Raw genomic sequence first — 22,879 nt, 5'->3', positions numbered from 1 at the left:
ATTAGGGGAAGTTCTAGCTAACTTAACTAATTCACTAATTTGAATTCGGCTAACACCAAGAATTAATTGGTGTCATTATTTGATAGCAAAAACAATTATCATGGAGTGGATGTTGCAGTCTACAAGTTCAAAATCTATCATATCTAAAAATAATAATGAAATTAGTAAAGTATATTATCATCAAATAAATAAATTCTACCTAAAAAAATCATTGGTATTTTGGTCAAATGATAAAAAACAATTATCATAGCTATCAATATATATGTGAATTTTTATCTAAAACCTCCAATATTATTTATTAATTCCTATGCCTTATTTTTACTAATGGGGTGACATAAAGAGATATTTGTACACTTTGATAGTATTTCTTAACTTCCCATATCAATCACTTTCGACTCATTTATCAATACACCAATCGATTTTTGGTGCAAGTAGGGATAAAATCTTAAATCTCTTATTCAACCATTATAAACTTTACCAATTAAATTAACTGTAACCTATTAAGGTACTAAGATAAAAGTATACCTATGCATGTGCTAATATAGCAATATTCTATTAATATAAAGAACCGCTATCTTTCTTCTAAACCAAAAAAGGGTATAATATTATGAATTGTAACTTTGAACTCAAATTTTTAGTCTTGTAACTAGTAGTTAGATATGGCAAAATGTGCAGGTCGAGTCGGGTTCGGGTTGGATCAATTAGGTTACGGGTCAAAAACGAGTCATTTTAAGCGGATTAAAAATGAGTTCGGGCCGGATTAGTTCAGGTTGGGTTGACCTATATTTTTCACATGATCTTTTTTTTCTTTTCTTTTTTATATAAAGAAAACAACTTGTATTTGCCGTTTGGAAAGTCATGCAACAAATTACTTAATGTAAAATGCATTATTTTGAATTCACCACTTATATCAATAATGAACTCAGTTAAACTTATTAATACTTATTCAATAATTTTAAAATTATACAAATCTCAATATTACTAACTAAAACAAAATAACATAAAGATAAGTAAAACAAATACACATGTTTTATTTCTACACAATATCAACATCCCAAAATATAAAACAAAATTTCAAATGACTTATTAGATAACTCGTTTGACAAAGAATAAAAACATATAAGAAATTTACAATCTTGAAAATTAATTTTATAATCTATTATCAATTGTGGTTGGCACTCTATTTCAATTTGAGAATATACATAAAGTTTGATTGTTTACTTATTTATACATGATCTCTTTTATGAATATCATATCATTGTTAAGTAACACACACTCTAGGAAATATCATAATTTATTTTGAAAAGCCGTTTATTTTGGACATAAATTGTTAAAAAAAGGTCAAAGCATTCATAATTTATGCTAATTTAATACTTTGACTTCACTATTTTCACACTTATGAATGTTTCTCACACATGCTACAATTTTAAATCTATATTTTTGACTCTATTATAACCAGATTATCTTGGCATGTACTTACTATTTGATATCTAAAAATATTTACTTATTACAGAATGTTCAACCATTCATCTTTCAATTCATTTGTATGCAGTTATGTAAATGTCCCAATTGTTTCCTTAAAACTCACAACAAACAATTAAACCAATATTGTCTTAATTTTATTACTCTATTTTTTTTACCAAAAAAATTATTTTTAAAAATAGTTCGGGTCACAAGTCAGGTCGGATTGACCCGTAAAAAAAAACTAATCGGATCACAGGTCAACCCGTTTTTATTTCGAGCAAAAAAATCGAGTTCAAGTCAATTATTTTTTAGGTCAAATTGGGTCATAAAATTCAGACCCGGTTTACCGTATCTACAAATATTTTAACTATTGTTTGCTCTTCTTGTCCATGGGAAGAACCAAAGGGAATGTGTAATAATTTATAGAAAACAAACAAACAGACAAAATCCAAGCCGTATGATTCTCCAGAAAAATAGTGGGGCCGACCATGATATCATAGGTAAAAGGGCGTTGTAGCCGGCCTGAATGGCTAAACGAGCTTGTTGGGAGTTATGGGACCCATTGAAAGATCAGAAAATCAAGCGGTTGATCAGTGTGGATAATGCGGACGCGTCGCAGGGAATCAAAACAAGTACGTGGACCCGGTCAAAGCGAGGCCTTAGTTTTTCTTTAGCTCTGACGATGGTCCCTACTAGTGGGAGAGTGGCGACTCTCTCTCCACAGAAAAAGAGAACAGAACAATACAACAACGCCGCGTGCAAAACCGCGATGACTTTCGTGTCTGGAGCTGACTCGGCAACACGCCATTTTGCTTTTACCAGCTCTACCCTTGTTCTTCTTTTAAACCACCTAATTGCCATTCTTTTTTTTTTTTTCTTTTCTTTTTTATCCCAATGTATCATTTCTTTTTGTATTCACTAGTCAGAAAATAGAATTTATTGCTCTATATTTTCACATAAATTTTCTGTCACATGATTATTCTTAATTTATTTTAGCATTTTTTATTTAGGGCTTGTTCATAAATAAATTTGACAGGCTGTTGAATCGAGACGGTAGAGAGAGAATGCTTTGCATAAAGTTTTAAGTTGGTTAATTAGATGGAACGCAAAATTTTATCAACGGCTTTTATTTTTCTTTGCTTTGTCTTTGCTTTTTTGATATCTAGATAGCGAAAAAAGAAAAGCAAAGATGGACAAAGAACTTTAAATTGAAATGGTTTGAGATTTTAATTGGAAAAATTATAAGCCCAATACCTAATATGATAAAAAATAAAATAAAAAAAACCTTGAAGCTATTTTATGTAATTTATTCATTTTAGTACAAATTACATGAAAGACTCAAGTTTATCTTTGCTATTACATAGAAAAAGACTCCTTTGTGTTTGGATGAGTTTATTTTGTTTTAAAAAATAAGCAGGGTATAAATAAGATGTATTAAAGAATGTGAGTTTTAAAATTTTTTACGTAAGTTATATAAGTTAGTTCACACATTAATGTAGTAGAACAAAATAAGTTTAGTGACAACTTATTTCACAATCTGCTAAATTGGTTAGTTGAAAGTGGTGGATAATATAAGTAGTGTTAGTAATTGATTTATGTAGAAATGATTGTATACCACTGACAACTTACCAATTTAATAAGTTATAATTTTTTTTTTAAAAGCTATAAAATAAGTTTTGTTCTTAACAAAATTGAGGGGAACAATATTGTGTGTGTGTGTGTTTTTTTTTGGATATTGTATTTATTCCTAAAAAACCTAGGGTACATTTGGTACACTGAATGTGGATTACAACAGAAATGGTAATCTTTATTACCAAGAATAAAAGGTGTTGTAATGTAATAACCAAACCTATTCATTAGTTTAGTTGTGAGTTGTAACATTAGAATAAAACTTATGATCTATTTTAGGAAATATCTCATTTATACAAATATATTTCCTAGAAAATAATATATTTTAAATTTTAGAGAGATGAGTTATTTTTTGATGATTTTTTATTTCCATAATTATTAGGTGGATATGGAAAGTTTATTTATTTAGAAATATATTAATGTTAGAATTATTACATCTACTAAGGAATATCTATTACAACATTTTTAGAGAGGAATAATTATTCCTCATTTTAAAGAATAGTTATTCATAAAGAATGATTATTCCCTATAATAAAAACTATTCCTCATTTTAAAGAATAGTTATTCATAAAGAATGATTATTCCCTGTAATAAAAACTTAACCAAACTATTAAATAGCTAAACCATAGGAATAACTATTACATTACAGTGCCTATTACAATCTACCAAATGTGCCCCTAATTTGTTTAATTCATGTAAAGCTGAGGTTTTATCTCCAATTTCCCTCTCTTCTTCCCCTCAGGAGGAAAGATGGCCTTATTTCAGTTGTTTGTTCTTATTTTTCCAACATTTTGAGAATTAATTCCAGCTTACCAAAAAAACATAAAAAGGGAACTAGGAATTAAGAATTCCAAATATATATTTGTAAGTTTCTTTTACAAGGATTAAACATTAGTATCCTTCCTTAAAAAAAAGTATCCCTCTTGACTTCTTAAGTTTTTGTGTATATTATTTGGACATGGAATAGAGTAATTTAAATGCCGAATGCATATAATAATCAGCCATATATAAATACAATAATGCAAATTATTGTGGCATTAAGAGTAAATGCAATACCATCTAAAAAAACCCCCCAAAAAGAAAAACATAAACAGAGAAGAGGACATCCACTCTTTGTGAGATTAAAAAACTAACCAAATTAAACAAATACATGCATTCTTCGTTTTAGTGAGGGATGCAAGCCATCATTAGAAGTCAAAATTTATTATAACAGATCAAAATCACTAAAAAAAAATAGAAAAGTAATAAATTTTTTTGTAACAATATTAAGAATATGTAAGGAGTGGAGAGAAGGCAAACCAAATTATGGAAATTTTACAGGGAAATTATACTTTACCACCCTAAACTATACCTTAAATTACACTTTGCATGCTAAACTTTTCAAATGCACGTTTTGCACCTTAAACTATTACTCTTGTTACACTTTGCACCCCGATGTTAAGTTTGCCGTTAACTTGGATGGAAATATAATATTTATGGTGTAAAGTGTAATCAAGAGTATAGTTTAGGATGATAAAGTGTAATTTCTTCTTTGTTTTTAATGATTTGAGAAGATGGACAATTGGGTCATTTCACATGATATCATACTTTTCCATATAAGTTAATGACAAACTTAACATCAGAATGCAAAGTGTAACAAAGGTTATAGTTTAAGGTGCAAAATGTGCATTTGAAAATTTATGGTGTAAAGTGTAATCTGAGATATAGTTTGGGGTGGTAAAGTGTAATTCTCCCAAATTTTCAACCATTGATAATTTATTCCATGAAGGATTGTCATTGTAATTACTAAACGGGTTGGGTTGCTTGTCGGTAAGACTCCATAAAAATTAAATCACATCTTTTGTTTGTCTAGCTTTTACCTTCTTCTTAAAAAAAAAAAAAAAAAAAAAAAAAAAAAAAAAAAAAAAAAAAACCACTTCTTTTCAAAGTTCCAAAAAAGAAAAAACCGATTCAAACAAAAGGATTATGTTTTACAATTTTGGGGAGCAATGTAGACAACTTTCAAATGTGAAAATCTACTAGTAGTTTAGAACAAAAACATTTTTTTTAACATAACTGTTACATTTGGATACTCGAATTTGAATTTTAAATCAATGAATTTGAAATGTCTTGATTCCAAATCTATAAATTTTAAAATTTCTTATTTGGACGTATATTATACCTTGAAGGAGTTGAAACTACAAAATTTAAAATCTATTACTATAAAAATATTAATTAACGTGCACATTTTCGCGCAAAAAAATAAAATTAAAATCAAAATATATTGAATATGAATAAAAATAGAACATTCCAACAATTTCATTTATGTTCGTGGAATTTGTGCTATAAAATAGGTATTACTTAATGTCATGTATTTTTTTTTAAATGCTATGTTCACAATATTTTTAAAATAAATTTTATGTGGCAGATTGTTATTGCTTTTTATTAGTAGGCAAAAAAGTAATTTAAGTGGTGAGTTTATATTAGAACGGTAACAACTGACCGTTTAGGATTTATTGTGACAATGTTGTGAACATAATACTTCTTATTTTGGTAGCGAGTAGTATGATATTTTAAGAGAAATGTTAAGTCCATAACATTTTAACAACAATTTCACAATAAAATCATAGGTGGTAAGTTACGTCCACAACATTTTAACAATACTTTTACAACAAAATCATGGGTGGTAAGTTATTATTATTATTATTATTATTATTATTATTATTATTTTACCGAAGTTGTTATTGGTTGTTATTAGTTTTAATTTGAACTTACCATTGAATTTTTTTTTCCCCACCAATAATAACCCTTAAAGCCCTAAAAACATATCACTTAAAATTTATTGTGAAAATACTGTGAAAATATTATAAAGATAATAATTCTCAAAATTAAAACATAAAACATTTGAAAATACAGTATGTAGGGACACGATTCGTGACGGACCGTAATAGTGTTGGGTTCGCACGTAAAAAGACCCAAACAATATCATTTGTAGAGCGTGGGTTTGAAAGGCTAGGCCTTGGTCGCCAAACGGTAGGTTTTACGTGATATCCATACATGGTTAAGTCGTCTTCGCCTTAGGAGTCTTTCTCCTAGAGGCGGGCTGAGAAACTCTGGTTTTTAGCCATTTTTCCCAGCCTCCTCTATGTATTACTTACTTTTCCTTTTATACTAGCCCATGTTTTTTATCCTTCGTCCACGTGTAGGATCGACATTCCAAGACTGATACTTGTCCCATCAGCCCATACCCGGAGTGGTTGGGGGTGGTTGATAAAGCTGGAGTGTACGGCTCTATCAGGTGCAGAGTATTGAATGACAGTAAGAGCAGTTTTCCCGGGTCGTTATATTTCCCAGCGTACCCTTTTCTAAATGTCATAGATATTTTATATTTTTTCCAAAGTTATTTCTATACCCTTTTTGCCCTTTCCTCTTGTGAGATCTCGGTTATGCCGAGGACTGAATCGTCCTCGGCTGTGTCCTAAGACTACTTCGTATTTGTATTGCCGAGCATGGACTATCACCTTCCTCGGCTTGGACCTTTGGACCCCAACAAGTAAATGGGCCTGGCCCACGGATTATTGGGCCCCACAATAGCCCCTCAAAACCCTGCTGTCCAACCTTTTGGTTGGAGAGGAGAGTTTTGATAATACCAAGCCCTTTATTATAGCTCGTTCAACTCAGTCCTTCATTAATGTTGACGTTTCTTCGTCTGCCCAAAAAATGTACCGGTCTACGAGACATTCTTCTGAATTTATTCACGACGCGCTCATGCCGTTTGGCTATCCAAAACGTGCTTTTAATAGTTTCCCTTTTACAAGATCATTCAAATTTAACGGTTATTGATGGTGTGGGGAAGTGGAGCGGGCATATTCTTATTTGCAAATTTCCTTGGAGATCTGAACATATTAAATACCTTCCGCTTCGCCCTTCATATAAAAAGAAAAAACAAGAGATTATCTTCTCCCAACACGAACCCTTTTAACCCTCCCAAAATCTGAAACCCTTAGACTCCCTCCAGAATTTACTTTTACCCGCTGGTTACACCTTAAATCATGATACGTTCGAGATAGGAATAAGTAATGGAGGAATCGTACATTTCCCATAAACACCATATTCTTATGAGACTCAAAATGGCTCGGTCAGGGCAGGGATGGTGGAGACTCAAGATCCTTCTTACCTTCCTTTCAGCCAAAATCCGAAGCAGGGGCTCGTCACGTCAAACTTTCGGCGTGACTGAGCTGGGGTCACCCATTATCAGTACCAGCCGCTCTCTCATGAGTATAACTAACATGGCACCAGTGTGTTAGGAGTCAGGACTGAGGCAGGGACTAAGTGCCCCTGCTTCTTCCTCTCTTCGTTCACTAGTGTCTCATTTTACCTCTCTTTCTTCTTCTTTCCACCACCAGATCCATTCTGGTGCTTTTCCTTCTCCCTCTTTTGCTCCTCTTTCTTTCTTTTCATCTCCTCCCTCTTCTTCTCCTCCTTCTTTTCATTCATCTCCTCCATCTTCTTCTGAAGAAGGTCCTTCTCTCAATATGGGTGCTACTGAGGCAGAGTTTGGAAGGACTTCGGAGACGAGTTTAAAAAGGCATCTGACTGTTTATTTGTCTGCATTGTTGTCGTTTGTTTTTTTTTTGTTTTTTTTTTATTTTTTTGTTTTTTTTATTGTTTTGGTGATCCACCTTTTGTATAGGCTTGTTTAAGCCCCTCTTTGTACGTTGTAATACATGTTTATATTAATAAAAATTGTTATTACTTTACTTCGCATGTTCTATCTCTATATTTCCGAAATGATAACGCGATGAATAGACGTACAATCTTGTGAATTTTTTTTATTTTTAAACTTTGACCGACGTCTAGGACCAAAGTCCTAGTTAATAAAAAGATCTTGCCCTGTGTTTATAGAAACAATCCGGTTTAATGAGACTTAATCAAACAAGTGTACTTAGAGCTGAAACTCCTATTAGGCAGAAAAAAGAAAGGACATTATGATGAGCTTTACTGAGTCGGCCTGGCACAATACCGCCGACCTTAGAGTACAATACTTGGGGCCGTAATCCCTTATCAAAGAGAAAGGCGCTATTATGAACTTGCAAGTGCTGTTCGGCACAATAGTATAGCATTGAATTAATGACACCTAGGGTCAAAATATTTGCTAAGAAAAAGATATTATCATAATTTTAATAGAGTTGTTTGGCACAACAACGCCAACCTGCGAAAACAACACTTACCCCAAAAATAGCCGAGACGACAACTGAATGCTCGATACGGTGTAGGAAGTAACTATCCGAAGACATACCACCCACAAAATGAACAGCCCCTGTAGGTTGCTGAATAGTGGGGCGTTTTACCATCTTCTTAACACTTTTAATAACTTTAACCTTTTATAGTATTTGAGCCGAGGACTGAGTAACTTAGAATTTTTACTAAGTAGCCGACTTTTTCCCCATAGGTTTGAGTCCGAGGACCATACAATACCTTGGTTCTGTCCAAAACTCGATCTTTGGAGTGGGACCTTGGTTTTAGGTGAATTATCTCCTCGGCCAAGCCCCTAGAACCATCCATGCGACTGACGCTACCAAACGTAACCCCTAATCAAGAACCATAGCCCCTGACGGAACTTTACACTAGAACTCTATAACCAACTGTTAGAAATGACCAGAGAACTCTCTCGACCTACCGCCTATGCCAACACACAAGCCTTTCCCATAGACGGCGCCAATTGTAGGGACACGATTCGTGACGGACCGTAACAGTGTTGGGTTCGCATGTAAAAAGACCCTAACAATATCATTTGTAGAGCGTGGGTTTGAAAAGCTAGGCCTTGGTCGCCAAACGGTGGGTTTTACGTGATATCCATACATGGTTAAGTCGTCTTCACCTTAGGAGTCTTTCTCCTGGAGGCGGGCTAGGAGGCTCTGGTTTTTGGCCATTTTTCCTAGCTTCCTCTATGTATTACTTACTTTTCCTTTTATACTAGCCCGTGTTTTTTATCCTTCGTCCACGTGTAGGATCGACATTCCAAGACTGATACTTGTCCCATCAGCTCATACCCGGAGTGGTTGGGGGTGGTTGATAAAGCTATAGTGTACGGCTCTATCAGGTGCAGAGTATTGAATGGCAATAAGAGCAGCTTTCCCGGGTTATTATATTTCCCAGCGTACCCTTTTCTAAATGTCATAGATATTTTAGATTTTTTCCAAAGTTATTTCTATACCTTTTTTGCTTTTTCCTCTTGTGAGATCTCGGTTATGCCGAAGACTGAATAGTCCTCGGCTGTGTCCCAAGACTACTTCGTATTTGTATTGCCGACCCTGGGTCATCACCTTCCTCGGCTTGGGCCTTTGGACCCTAACAAGTAAATGGGCCTGGTCCACGGATTATTGGACCCCACACAGTACATGATTGAGATCAAACGGATAAGGACTGTCTTATCCTTCTTTTTCTTTTTCTTTTTTTCTTTTTTGTTTTGTTTTTGGTGGTAAGAATGAGGGACTATCTTATTCTAAAAAGCACAAAGAATATAGCATTTTGGGATAAAGATTCCCTTCAATTTTTTTATTATTTTTAAAATGAAGATCCCATTCCATTAATTCTCTCCAATTTATAGCTTTTTTATATATAAATACCAATTTTTAGCTAGTATAAAACAAACGTCATTTATGTGAATATTTTTATGTTTATTTTTTTTAAATGAATATTTTAAAGATTATTAAAATTTTAAATAACACGTGTCTTACATCTTGATTAAAATTTAAAAAAGGGTTAAAATGAAATGGGATCCTTTTCCTAAAATTTTTCCTCACTCAATTGCTCACTTTGAATGTTATTTAATAATAATGTTGTATGTTCTCTGGTGCATGAATAATAAATCTCACCAATAATTTGTAAATACTCCACTCATCATCATTACACTTGTGTGTTTGTAATTTAGATTGTATTTTAGCTTTGCAGTGGAGGGTAATATGGGAAGCAGAAGCCGAGTCAGCGTCCACGAAATGAAACAGAGAAGCGGTCTCGACTCTGAGAAAGTCCTGACCATTTCCCTCGTATATATACCATATAAAACATTCATTCCAAGCCAACCCTTTATCCTAACACTGTTGTCTTCTACCTCTCTCTCTCTCTGACTTGTTCTTCCTCAATCTCCGTTTCAGATTTTTTGCCTTCTCTCAGTTCCTCTTTTCTCTCTTCCTCTCTCACTTTTAAGCCAAAGAAAACGATTTTATTATTCCACTCTGTCACTTTCTTCATCCAAAATTGTTTTTTTCATCAGCAATGCCTGCAACAGATAATCAAGGTTCATTTCTGAATCGAATCAGTATCCGTCGAAACCAAGTGGTTTCGATGGATGGGAACCATGAACAAGAGCTGGAGGACCTCGAGCTTTTTCAGAAACATGTGGCGGATAGGTTCGCCGATCTATTGTCTCAATCTGAGGACACTTTAGGCGATGGGCTCCTATCCATCTCGTGGCTACGCAAACTCCTCGACGTGTTTCTGTGCTGCGAGGCTGAGTACAAGGCCATTTTGTTATTGGGTCGGGACCCTTCTCAGATTTCGAAGCCCCCACTTGATAAACTCGTCCCTGAGTTCCACGATCGAGTGGTGAAAGCTCTCGATGTTTGTAATGCTGTGTCTCATGCTGTCGAGACCGTGAGGAATTACCAGAAGCTGGCTGAGATTGCTGTGGCCGCGTTGGAGCAAAGGCCAATTGGAGATGGACAGGTTCGTCGAGCGAAGAAGGCTTTGAATTCTCTGATGATATTGCTCGAAGAAAAAGAGGGCAGCAACCATAAATGGACGGAGCGAGCTTGGTCTTTTGGTCGAAGAAGTACAAACGCGACGACATCGAGTGGCAAAGACCGTGCGACCTCGGCGAGTCAATTCAGGTCCTTGTCGTGGAGCATGTCGAGGGGTTGGTCTGCCGCGAAGCAAATCCAAGCCATGTCCTCCAATCTCGTCGCGCCGCGTGGCGGCGAGTCCTCGAGCCCGGCTCTGCCGGTTTACATAATGAGCACCATCACGGTGTTTGTGATGTGGGCTTTGGTGGCAGCGATACCTTGCCAAGAGAGAAACGGTTTGCTCACTCACTTCCCTGTGTCTAAGCAATTGGGTTGGGCCCAATCGATAATTGCGTTGCAAGAGAAGATCGCAGAGGAGTGGAAGAAAAAGAAAGAGAAGAATCGATTGGCTGGGCTATTAGAAGAGACACAAAGGATAGAGAGGTTGGGATTGTCTTTGATCGAATTTGCTGATTCGTTTCAGTTTCCTCCAGATGCTGATCGATTGGATGAAGTGGCGGTTCACGTGGCTGAATTGGGCGAGACTTGTAAGAAAATGGAAAAGGGATTGGTGCCTTTGCAGCAACAAATCAGAGAGGTGTTCCATAGGATTGTGAGGAGCAGGACAGAGGTGCTTGATTTACTCGATCAAGGTGGGAAAGTGACTGCATCCACTATGTAAATTCGACACACACTCCTAATGTCCAAAAAAAAAAAAAAAATCTTTTTTTTCTTTTTTGAGGTAATTTTGTTGATCCCAGGTTCAATTTGTTCATGGGTGTGTTTTAAATTTATGGTCTTGGCCTGCGAACAGAGAGGAAGATTTGAACCTAATAGTGTGGATCGGTATAGGAATCCTTTTTCAAGGAGTATATAGCATTATAGTTTCAGCCCAGCTGAGGTTGTGAAGAGGTATTATTATGCATTGCTTAATGCGAAATGTACTCTTTTTAGCTTTTGTTTTAATTGGTAACTTTGTTGTTCTTTTTTGGGTACAGAAGCTTTTTGATTGGAAAGAAATGTATATACCCAATATATATATATATATATATATATATATTTTGGTATTAAAAGGGCTGTTCAGAATGGTTGGCTTATTTGCATATTAACTGCTGAGAATTTGTTAAAGCATTCAAATTTTGATTCATTTCTGTAGGTGTTTGATATTGTTTCACATAAATGGAGTCAATTGACAATGCGAATGCAAATTTGGAAGTCTTTTTGGTGTTGCATAATTACATTTCCATGGAAATTGAGTGTCATATTCTGCTGGAAATTATAGGGAGGTTTTAGTTTGTTTCATACTTGCATATCCATGGAAATTGAGTGTCATAGCCTGCTGAAAATGTAGGAAAGTTTGGTTAGCATCACTAGGTTCCACCAGGACTTTATCCTTTTTAAGTTTTAATGACCAAAACGTGTTCATATGAATCGAATTGATGACCCATGAATGTCTGAAGTAGGTGAATCGTGATGTCAGATTCATGATTGTTTCTGACATAGCGCACAACTTTAATCAGCAAGTGGCTGAAGAACCCAAATTACATTAACTTTTATTTTTTTCCTTTCAAAACGGCAGAGAATTAGGGAACTTTTTGACTCTCTGGTTAACACTTGAGGTTCTCTGAATTATTTTATCACTTTGGTCCATCTTGCTACTAGAAAGAAAAGATAGTTTTGGCGTGGTCTTTTAGAATTGACGGGTTGAATCGAAAAGCGAACGGTCCAAAAGAGTGTGCCAACTGCCAATGTGAACAACACGCAACCATATTCTATTTATGGGCGTGGCAACCAAATTATGATCCACGTAAATAAACTTTTGGGTAAATTATATGGTCCGCCTAATGTGTACCTTAAAACTATCTATTTTTGAAAATATTCTTTCGAAAATTGAAAAAGTTATCAATATTTTTTTAATTTTCGAGAAATTTTTTTTAAAAATGAAAATTATTAGGTCACACATTAGCAAAATCTAAATTATAATTATACTTCTAAAGTTTTGGGCTGTTAGATTTTACTTTCTGACTTTTCAAAATTTAAATTTTACTCTTGATGTTTATAAGTGTTTGAATTTTACACTCTAAGGTTTTAGAATTTGGATTTTAACTCCTATATTTTAGGGGTATTTGGATTTTACCCTTTAAAGTTTGAGGGTATTTGGGTTTTATCTCTTAAAGTTTGGAGGTGTAAAATCCAAACACATAAACTTTGAGAGTAAAATTCAAATTTTGAAACGTTACATTGTAAAATTAAAATTCTGAAATTTTAAGGTATAAAATACAATCACCCCAAACTTTAGGAGTGCAATTTACGATTTATCCTAATATTTTATATCAAATTAAACCCTTTTTGGGTTAAAAGTAGTTTTGGGCGTTTATTTAAATAGCATTATGTGAGGCGTTACAAATAGATTTCTTAAAGTCGGTTGGGCCATTTGGTATTTGCTCAAGCCACAAATGCTGGTTTTAGATAGACGCCCCATGGTACATACAATGGGGCAACTTGCTCAAATCATGCAAAAAAAAATTGACAACTTTTTTCACACTTGTTGAATTAGTATAAGTTTTCACTAATTTCACCACAAAAATCCCTTTTTTTTTTTTTTTTTAACCGCTAACAATATGCTACGTCGACACTAAGAAGGTTTCAATTGTTTTTTTTCCTGTTTATAGACTTTTTCCATCTTCAAATTCTAATGTCAATGATCATTAGGCCACGTTGCAGACGTGAGTCCCATCTTACCAACTATAAATATGCTCTGATGGTTTAGTGGGACCCTCGGAAGACATGTGTCAAGCAGTTACATACTTTAGACTCTCCTTTTCTGACTAAAAACACTACGATCACACAAAGAAACAGGCCCAATTGTGGGTACTTATTAAAGTAGTTTAATTGTGATATCTGGTGAAAAAGTGATCATCCAACCGAATTGTTAGCTTAAGGGGGCCGATTGAACGGGCCGGATTGAATGAACGAACTCATCATCTTGAAAAAAGGGGGTGTTAGTGTTACACGCCTGAGAGAATAACTCAATAACCCTAATGACTGAACAATATTGTTGGGAGAAGAAGGGATCTCATGACATTGTATCAAGAGAATATTATCTCACAATATGTGTGGATTCCACATGTGTGAGTTTTATATACCATAAGAGAGTGGTCTAATGAACTATCTCTTTAAAATATCATTTCCTTTGAAAAAATGGGACCCCCATAAAATAGAAAATGCGATGTTTGGAATACGTGAGCTATATTCACAAGAATTGACAATTAGAGGCTAAGATCCACGCTATAATTAAGGAAATTCCCCTAATCTTGCAGTGTGGCAAAATCTATGTCCATTCCAATCACGATCCAGATCATGACTGAAATTAAAGAGCAACATGTGTAACCATTAAACATATAAATCACCATATAAATTAAAAAAAAAAAAAAAAAAACCTATAAATCACATGTACTATCCACTAGGGAGAGGTATGAAAAAATTGCTATTATTGCATACTCCTTTCTATGAAAGAAGTTACTAACTTAATCAGAATACTTAGACTGGTACCACCTAAGTCATTCATTTTTTGTTTTAGGCATTTATAAATCTTCCTTTTGAGCTTACCAACACCGGGTTAGATGTGTAGTTACTGATTCATCACCATCATTGATTCTTAGTATCAAGAAGGTATGCGTTGAATTACATGACCTGCTTTGTGAGTTCTAATGGGTCAATGATACCTACATGACCTGTAGTTACTGATATATTTTTTTTAAAATCTTGTTGTGTCTATATAAACAAAAATAACCTATTTATTTTATCATTGACCCATTTGATATAGTTTCTTATTGTTTTGGCTCCCGTTTGTCTTGCCATATAGTGCCTTTTCTAAGATTGGACATTGTTTCATTTTAGGTTTCAAAATTGCTAGAGGCAAAAGAATTAGGGCAAAGTTTTCCTCTAGTGTTTTAATGGGACATATAGTGTGCATGTATTTTGTGATTCTTGACTAGTATACAAAAACATTGGACATAAACCAAGTACAAATTCTACAATGATTTTTAAGTCCTCCCAAAGGAATGCTAATTTAAATAAAGGTTTTGATTACACAATTAGTCATTGACCTTTATTCCATGTTTCAAAATGGTTTTTATTGTTTTAAATGTTTCACTTTAATCCTTATACTTTCAAGTTTGTGTCAAAAATATATTTGTCCTTAATTCTTGATTTGATTTTAAGTTGAGATTGTTCAATAAAATCACAGGGATTTTGATTATTCAAATACTTTGTTCGACTCTTTTATGCTCGTTTGGGGATAGAGAACATAAACAATAGCTAACTAATGGACCTTTTTGACACAAACTTAGAACAAGGACTAAAACGAAACATAAGAAAAAAATTAGAGGACTACGTGTGTAATTAAACTTTAAATAAATAAATAAATAAAAAGTTATATTAAAATTGTAGTATGCAAAATTGTAGAGGGAAGTTGACTGTATAAACATCAAACTTAGTCTTGAGAATTATCTCCTGCAATGTCAATTAAAAAGTTTCTGATTTTTTTTCCTTCTAAAAAAAAAGAAAGAAGAAGTTTCTGACTTCTTATTATACTTTAGACCAAACTACACTTTTACCTAAAATATCGCTAAAATATCATAGAACGCAGCAATAGAAATGAATTGCAAGGCCCAATAATGAGTTAACAACTTTAAACTTTGCACCAATCACAACCCAAAGCCCAATTCTAGCAACTTCCTCTCCTTTGACTCTTTCGTTCAAATTTACACAGACACAGTACACGCGTCCTGAACCTCCGACCTCCTCTACTACACCCACCACCACTACCTCACTACTCAGTCACTCACTAATAACAATTAGCAATTACACAGACAAGTGCTCATAGTTACAGAATGTCTTCAGGTTCTAATTTCTATCAGCATCTCTATTTTGCTTCTTTATTATTATTTTTTTTTTTAACTCCTAATCTCTTCTATTTCTGATTTTTTTTTTCCTACTTTTACCATCCACAGTTCGTACATTTATGCTGACCCTATCGTTGCCACGCAAGCACGGGCTCTCTCTCTTGTCTCCACAATCTTCTTCGATCGGATTCAGGAGCTTCCGGAGAAGCTACGTGGCCGCCTCCTCGTCTGCTTTCGCTAACGAGAACCGAGAGTCAGTTTCTGATTTCATTTTTCTTTGTTTGTTTAACTTTGAATTTGAGGTCGAAATTGATGATGTTTCCCAATTTCTGGTGATTTTTGTTTTTTGGTTTTGGTGAAGGTTTGTGATCGTTGGAGGTGGCAATGCCGCAGGCTATGCGGCTCGGACTTTCGTCGAACATGACATGGCCAATGGACGCCTCTGTATTGTGTCTAAAGAGGTCCATTTATTTATTTTTAGCTTTTGCAAATTTAGTTTGCTTGGTCACTAATCACTATGTGTTAAACTTACCGCATATCCAAAAAGCTTAAGCTGATAGGATCATAGGATCAGACTGAATTTAATCAGTGAGGGAAGCTAAGGTTATTGCAAATTAATCGTGCTACAGTTACTACAAATTTTACTATGTGTCGAGTTTTTAAAATACTAAACAAAACAAAAATGATTATGAAGTTTATTTATTGCATTATTCATTTTCATTGTCACGTCAGTTTGTAAGTTTTATGTACTAAAATTGGTTGTAGCTTTAATCAGCCAATGTGGGCTAGACTTCTTATTAAGTGGAGTTTATATCATGGAATTTTTAACTTTTAAATGGGGGACAGTGTATGAATTTAGGATTAGTTGCTTTGATTCCACGTTAAATTATTGATTATTCCAGAAAATAGTGAATATTATCTCTTAATTATTCTAGCACTAAATATGCATAAAAAATTTTTGAACGAAACCCTTTTGATCTGAAATTTACTATTTTTTTGAGGTTATAAGCATGTTGTTTTTGCAGGCGTATGCACCTTATGAGCGTCCGGCTTTGACTAAAGGTTACTTGTTTCCTCTGGATAAGAAGCCAGCACGCTTGCCTGTAAGAATGATTTACTTCATATTGCATTAGTTAATGTAACTCAAAATTTGTGATTCAGAGTGTTTATTTGCTTTTAATTCTTACTATATTGGCTTAATTAGTGTGTGTTTATCATAGTAATATTTTTGGACTTGAGGAGCTCAAATGAATGCATATTGGCAACTATTATAAAGATGTGATTTTATTTATTTATTTTTCTTATAATGTTGGTAATGGTAGGAACTGTTCTGCTTTATTAAATTTCATGTAGGGATTTCATACCTGTGTTGGATCTGGTGGGGAAAGGCAAACTCCTGATTGGTATAAAGAGAAAGGGATAGAGGTATTCTTTACAGCTCTGTTTGTTTCAGCATTAACGTTTTTTAGAAAATATGTTATTTTCTAAAAAGTATTTACTGAAAAACTATCTTATTTTCCAATGTTTGGTAATGACCTTAAAAATGAGCTTGAAATTGTTTTTTGTTGTTTGGTATTTGGTATGCACAAAATTTTTATAACATTTCTTGTATAATATAAAACATATATACCATATGTATTGTGTAAACCCAATTAATGTAATCAGTATAAACAAAAAGTTGATTCTCAACTCATCTGCAGCCTATTCCGTTCAATGGCTAAAGCCACTAAAAAATACCTCATCATCTCGTCCAGTTACTAGAGGTGGTTATTGGCGTTCATCTAAAGCTGAAAAATTCTCTTCAGATTTAATCCCTACAACCTACTTCACTTAACAAATTCACATCAATAGCCCAAGAAACGAATGTAAAGTGCTTCCTGTCCATTGGAGGAGACATGAAAGCAAGCACAAATTCTTTTTCAATATGATAAGGACCCTAGATGACCGTAGAGACTTTATTAGCTCCTCCATTAATGTGGCTCAGCAGTATGGCTAATGGCTTTCATGGGCTAGACCTTTACTCGAAATTTCATGCCAAACCTCTGGTTGCTCTTTAAGGAGTGGCGTGACAGTCTTATAAAGGAATCTTCTAATTCTGGAAGACTGGAACCCAAATTTTTCGACGTGCAATTGTTTATTTTGCACCCAAAATTTTACCACCCAGTGATGATAAAGGTTACCCATTCAAAGCCAGCTATGATTACTAACTATGGAAGCAAGGACTTTACAGCCATTGCTGAACAAGCTTTGCTCTAAAGACCAACCTAGTATGAAATTAATTTTTGTTTCCTATGCACAAAAGAATAGAATTATTTATAGGAGTGATGAAGTGCACGGGAGAGAGATTGTTTTCCGAAATTTTTTTTTGGAAAACAAGCTATAGAAAATAAGCCTTATTTTTGTTAAGGTTTTCCATTGATTAAAGATAGTTTTCCATTGACCAATTTTTTTTATACTACCAAATGCTAGAAAATGTGGAAAACTATCTTTACAAAAGGTTTTCCATCAAAACAAACAGAGCGACATTGAAAACCCTTTTCTTACACTTCAGTGTTTTAATTAAATTTGGATGGAAAAAAAAATGTATGCTTAATAGTTAACACTTACCTATGATTGTGAAAGTTTGGAAGATACACACCTTATTTGACAGAGCAAACATGATTCTTTTCTCATTTATCTTGAGGTGTACATTCATGATTGTTTTGTGAAATGGTTTCTTTAATTTTGTCCTTTCCATCTTTTTGCGTAGATGTTTTATGAAGATCCAGTAACGGGTATTGATATTGAGAAGCAAACATTGAGAACAAATTCAGGCAAGCAACTTAAATATGGATCACTTATAATAGCTACAGGATGCACAGCCTCGAGGTATGCTTGGCTTTTGAAGTAGTAATTAATAAGAGCTTTTAGGTTACGCATACAAATGGATCAAGCCAAACTGCATTCTTAGTTATCTTTTTCAGATTTCCAGATAAAATTGGAGGAAACCTATCTGGTGTTCACTACGTCCGAGATGTTGCAGATGCTGATTCACTAATATCATCGTTGGTAATTTAATTTTCATCTGGTCGTTGTCAACTTGCTTTCACTTTCTTTTTTTTGGTTATAATATGCTCAGGAATAAGCTTATGCTCCTTAAATCTTTGTACCAGCTGTATAAATATTGCATGAGATTTTTAGGAAATTCCATTTCATCTCTGTAGGTGTTTACATTCTGAGTTATAAGAAGTATTGAATAAAATAGTTAGTGTTCTTAATTTTGTAAGTTTTCAAAATGAAAATTAGAAATTCTACAAAATTTGCCAGAACAAAGTATACTTTTAAGCCTTTTAAATATTTTATTATCTCAAAAGCTGCCTACAACAATTACGTGGACCTAGAGGAGAGAATTATTCTGCTCTAGGAAATTCAGATGTCAGCTCTGCTTCTAGATTATATGCGAGCCATTGGGCTTTGACAAGCTATAATTTTGATAAATCAATTTCCAGAGACCATCTTGTGAGCTGCATATTCTCAAGGATTGCCTAATGGATTGAAGCTTCCAATTCATTGTTTTAAATGAACTTCCCCTTTGAATTTTTAGGAGAAGGCAAGGAAGGTGGTTGTTGTTGGTGGTGGTTATATTGGCATGGAGATTGCTGCGGCAGCCGTTGGTTGGAAACTTGATACAACAGTATGTGTTCTGTTCAATCTGTTTCTTCTACAATAGTTGAATGGACTTAATTAATGAAAGTGAAGAATTTTGGAATTTTCACCACTTTTTTTCATCTCTATATTTGTTGGGGCATATTGTTTGTTTGGTGTATCTGAGACTGCTTGAATAGCCCCTGGCACCTCTAGTGCATTGCACTGTTTTTCAGAAGTTTTATTCTCTCATTCATAGGATCCTTAATACATGATAAAACTATGCTCATGGCAATGTTGTTGTTTTTTATTTTATTTTTTTATTGTTTGGTACACATATCATAAAGCAGTTTTATATGTAAGCAACTTGTAACGATTTTCCTTAAACATGAATGGGAAAACTTGATGACATGATGCTTAAGAAGAACCTTTACTTTGTCCGTCTTACTTATAATTCTATAACCAGAATTATTTAAATTTCTCCCACCTATTGTTAAGCAAAGCAAAGGCTATTTACTCTTTTGACATGGAGATAACTAACACTTTTTTCTCTTAAAAAATAAAGATCATATTTCCAGAGAAGCATCTCTTGCCAAGACTATTTACTCCTTCTCTATCCAAGAGATATGAAGAACTGTATCAAGAGAATGGCGTCAAATTCTTAAAGGTAGTCTCCCTCTCTCTCTCTCCCCACACACACACACACACGCGCGTCATTTGTGTAAACTTGGTATCTGTTTTGCTAGCAAACAGTTCATTTAGTTATAGCCATGCAGGCTGACTTTCTAAACTAATTTAATTGTTCTCCAGGGTGCCTCCATAAAAAACTTAGAAGCAGGTTCTGGTGGACGCATAGCTGCTGTCAAACTTGAGGACGGATCTGCCATAGAAGCAGACACAGTAATGTTCTTCTGATGTTTGTGCATTATATTTAACACTTTTTCATATATAGGGACAAGTTTTCTCTTCTTGCACCATATGTTTTATAATTTAATGAAACTGAAATTATGGTCTGCATGTTTGAACATAAGAAGGCAAGATGGAGAAGTTGATGATACAGCAAATGCTTTTCTCCTTTTGCAGGTAATTATTGGTATTGGAGCAAAACCTGCTGTTGGTCCCTTTGAAAGGCTAGGTTTAAACACTAATGTTGGTGGAATACAGGTGCGCTTGATTGGAAACTAATTTTAGGTACATAAAAATGAATGGAAGCTTTGGCTTGAAACTCTGGTAATATTTGGTTCCAACCTAGAGCCATTGAAATAAAATCCATGTTTTTTTCACAGATCTTGATAAGAAGTTTGTAGTAACTTTGGCAGTTGGAATATTAAGCCTACTTTAGGGAGAGGAGAAAAATAAAATAAAATATCGTCAAGACTTGACATATATGTAATACCAAATCCCAGGTTGATGGTCAGTTCCGGACAAGTGCTCCTGGAATCTTTGCAATTGGAGATGTTGCAGCTTTCCCATTAAAGGTATGTTTTTCTCTATTAAGCAGCAAGATTCTTGCTTAATCTGAATGTACAAGTGGTTCACACTGAACAGATGTATGACCGTGTAGCACGAGTTGAACATGTTGATCATGCTCGTCGGTCAGCACAGCATTGCATTAAAGCATTACTAAGTGCCCAAACTCGCATGTATGCCAGACTTTCTTTTCTTCTAATTAATTTCTAGAGATGTTAACATGATTATCACTGTATTTGTCTCCCTTCTTAGCGATCTTACATGTTGATTTGCATCACTTCATGTCTTCCAGGTATGATTATCTTCCATATTTTTATTCAAGGGTATTTGAGTATGAAGGTAGCCCAAGAAAAGTGTGGTGGCAATTTTATGGGGATAATGGTAAGAATCTTTAATGCTGTTTTAGTTTCATCAAATTTTAGATAGTTTTTCTTATACTAGGCAATAATTGAGATGAGTTTTTTGAACAGTTGGAGAGACGGTTGAAATTGGCAATTTTGATCCTAAGATAGCAACTTTCTGGGTAGATTCTGGTACTGTAATCTGTTTGAAACTCTCTCTCTCTCTCTCTCTCTCTCTCATTTGTACATGCATTTTTAATTTTTTTTCATTGAAATAAAATGATTAGTTTATTCTTGGCTCGCAGGTAAATTAAAAGGTGTTCTTCTTGAAAGTGGAAGCACCGAGGTAACTTTTTATTCCCCAACTTCTAAATACCATTTATGGCAGAGTAGCCCACAAACCAAAATATAGAAATATTGATTTAGCTGCCAAATTGAAGTAAGATAAATTTGTGGCATTTTTGTGAATCTTGAAAATTTTCAGAAAATTTTGGGATGTTACAATCTATAGGTCACTAATACTATAATTAGATTCTTTCGTCACAAGATAACTTGTGGCCAATGAATTTGCTTTTATAGGTCTCATGTCATAAGTCTTGGTTTGTTATTTATTAAATATTTTTAAAATATCATCAAACTATAATTGTAAAAAATACAATGTGGACGTAGTCCTCACCTACTCCCAATCGCTAGAAGACCTCTCCATTATTGAAGGGGAGAGAAAGCACCTGGCTACAAAGGTAAGTGGTCATAGAAATCTTAATTCACATTGGTATGTAATGCATCTACTAGCGTATGTCTTCACATGTTTCCAGTTCCCAAAGTATAGGCTATAGCATTAGCAATTTTCAAAAGCATAAGCTTTACATCTTGGTCAGACTTAAAAAGTTAATTATTGCGAATGCAGAAGTAGTAAATCCTCATTAGTGTTGGGAATAATTTCAGTCCTGAATGCCATCGATGCTAGATTTCGTTTTTTCTTTAAATTGCTTTCAGATTTACTTATATAAAGCAGACTCTAGAGTTATCGAACTATCCTTTCTGCATTAGGCTCCGTAGGCTAAAAAACTGACTCCTTATTATGTTGTTTAAGGAATTTGAACTCCTGCCTAAACTTGCAAGGAGCCGGCCTTCTGTTGATAAAGCCAAGCTTCAGAATGCATCTTCAGTAGAGGAGGCCCTAAACATTGCTCGAACATCCTTACAAGTATAGTACACTACAGAATAGTGCAGAAGACATGTTACAATCATCAACTGAGATTGCTTCATTTACAGATTTTTTAATTAATAATCTTCATTAGGACTTAGTAAGAGAAATAATAATAATAATGATGATGATGATGATGATGATGATGTTTCTTTGGGGATTATTTTTCCTCGTTGTCATGTTCAATAACTTGAATATTTTATTGATCTTATTGATGTTCCTCTCGTTTTATTGATCTTATGGAAAGTATGCAGAGAGAGACTGATGCTTTTGTATATATGGCAATCATATGGTACAAATGTTGACATATGTACGTATGGCTTTTGTTTCTTAGGGGAAGTCAACTGATGCTTGTGGTTACTTTAATGATAAATGCAGCAGTCCATTGTTTCTTTACAAAATCCATGGGCTTGGCTAACTAGTTTCCGTTTTTAATATCTTAGAAGGGTTATCTTTGATATTTCTTAGAAGGGT

The 22,879-nt window shown here is 34.2% G+C and overlaps 2 protein-coding genes across 2 annotated transcripts; both read left to right on the top strand.

Annotated features, from left to right (window-relative positions):
- Positions 1–10,140: 10,140 nt before the first annotated feature.
- LOC115972431 lies at positions 10,141–11,851 on the top strand. The gene has a single exon (XM_031092719.1). The coding sequence runs from the start codon at positions 10,351–10,353 to the stop codon at positions 11,536–11,538; it is 1,188 nt and encodes a 395-aa protein (XP_030948579.1). The 5' UTR covers positions 10,141–10,350; the 3' UTR covers positions 11,539–11,851.
- Positions 11,852–15,540: 3,689 nt separating this feature from the next.
- On the top strand, positions 15,541–22,645 carry LOC115971897 (monodehydroascorbate reductase, chloroplastic/mitochondrial). The gene is made up of 17 exons (XM_031091997.1): positions 15,541–15,761; positions 15,872–16,016; positions 16,125–16,224; positions 16,789–16,866; positions 17,117–17,188; positions 18,513–18,631; positions 18,727–18,811; positions 19,347–19,436; positions 19,953–20,054; positions 20,198–20,287; positions 20,471–20,551; positions 20,794–20,865; positions 20,936–21,030; positions 21,150–21,238; positions 21,328–21,390; positions 21,504–21,544; positions 22,292–22,645. The coding sequence occupies exons 1-17, from the start codon at positions 15,752–15,754 to the stop codon at positions 22,409–22,411; spliced, it is 1,452 nt and encodes a 483-aa protein (XP_030947857.1). The 5' UTR covers positions 15,541–15,751; the 3' UTR covers positions 22,412–22,645.
- Positions 22,646–22,879: the final 234 nt, after the last annotated feature.

This window comes from Quercus lobata, chromosome 12, assembly GCF_001633185.2.
Source record: "Quercus lobata isolate SW786 chromosome 12, ValleyOak3.0 Primary Assembly, whole genome shotgun sequence".
Classification (NCBI taxonomy): domain Eukaryota; kingdom Viridiplantae; phylum Streptophyta; class Magnoliopsida; order Fagales; family Fagaceae; genus Quercus; species Quercus lobata.
The sequence above is the reverse complement of the archived record's forward strand: the minus strand, read 5'-3'. Positions and strand labels throughout refer to the sequence as shown.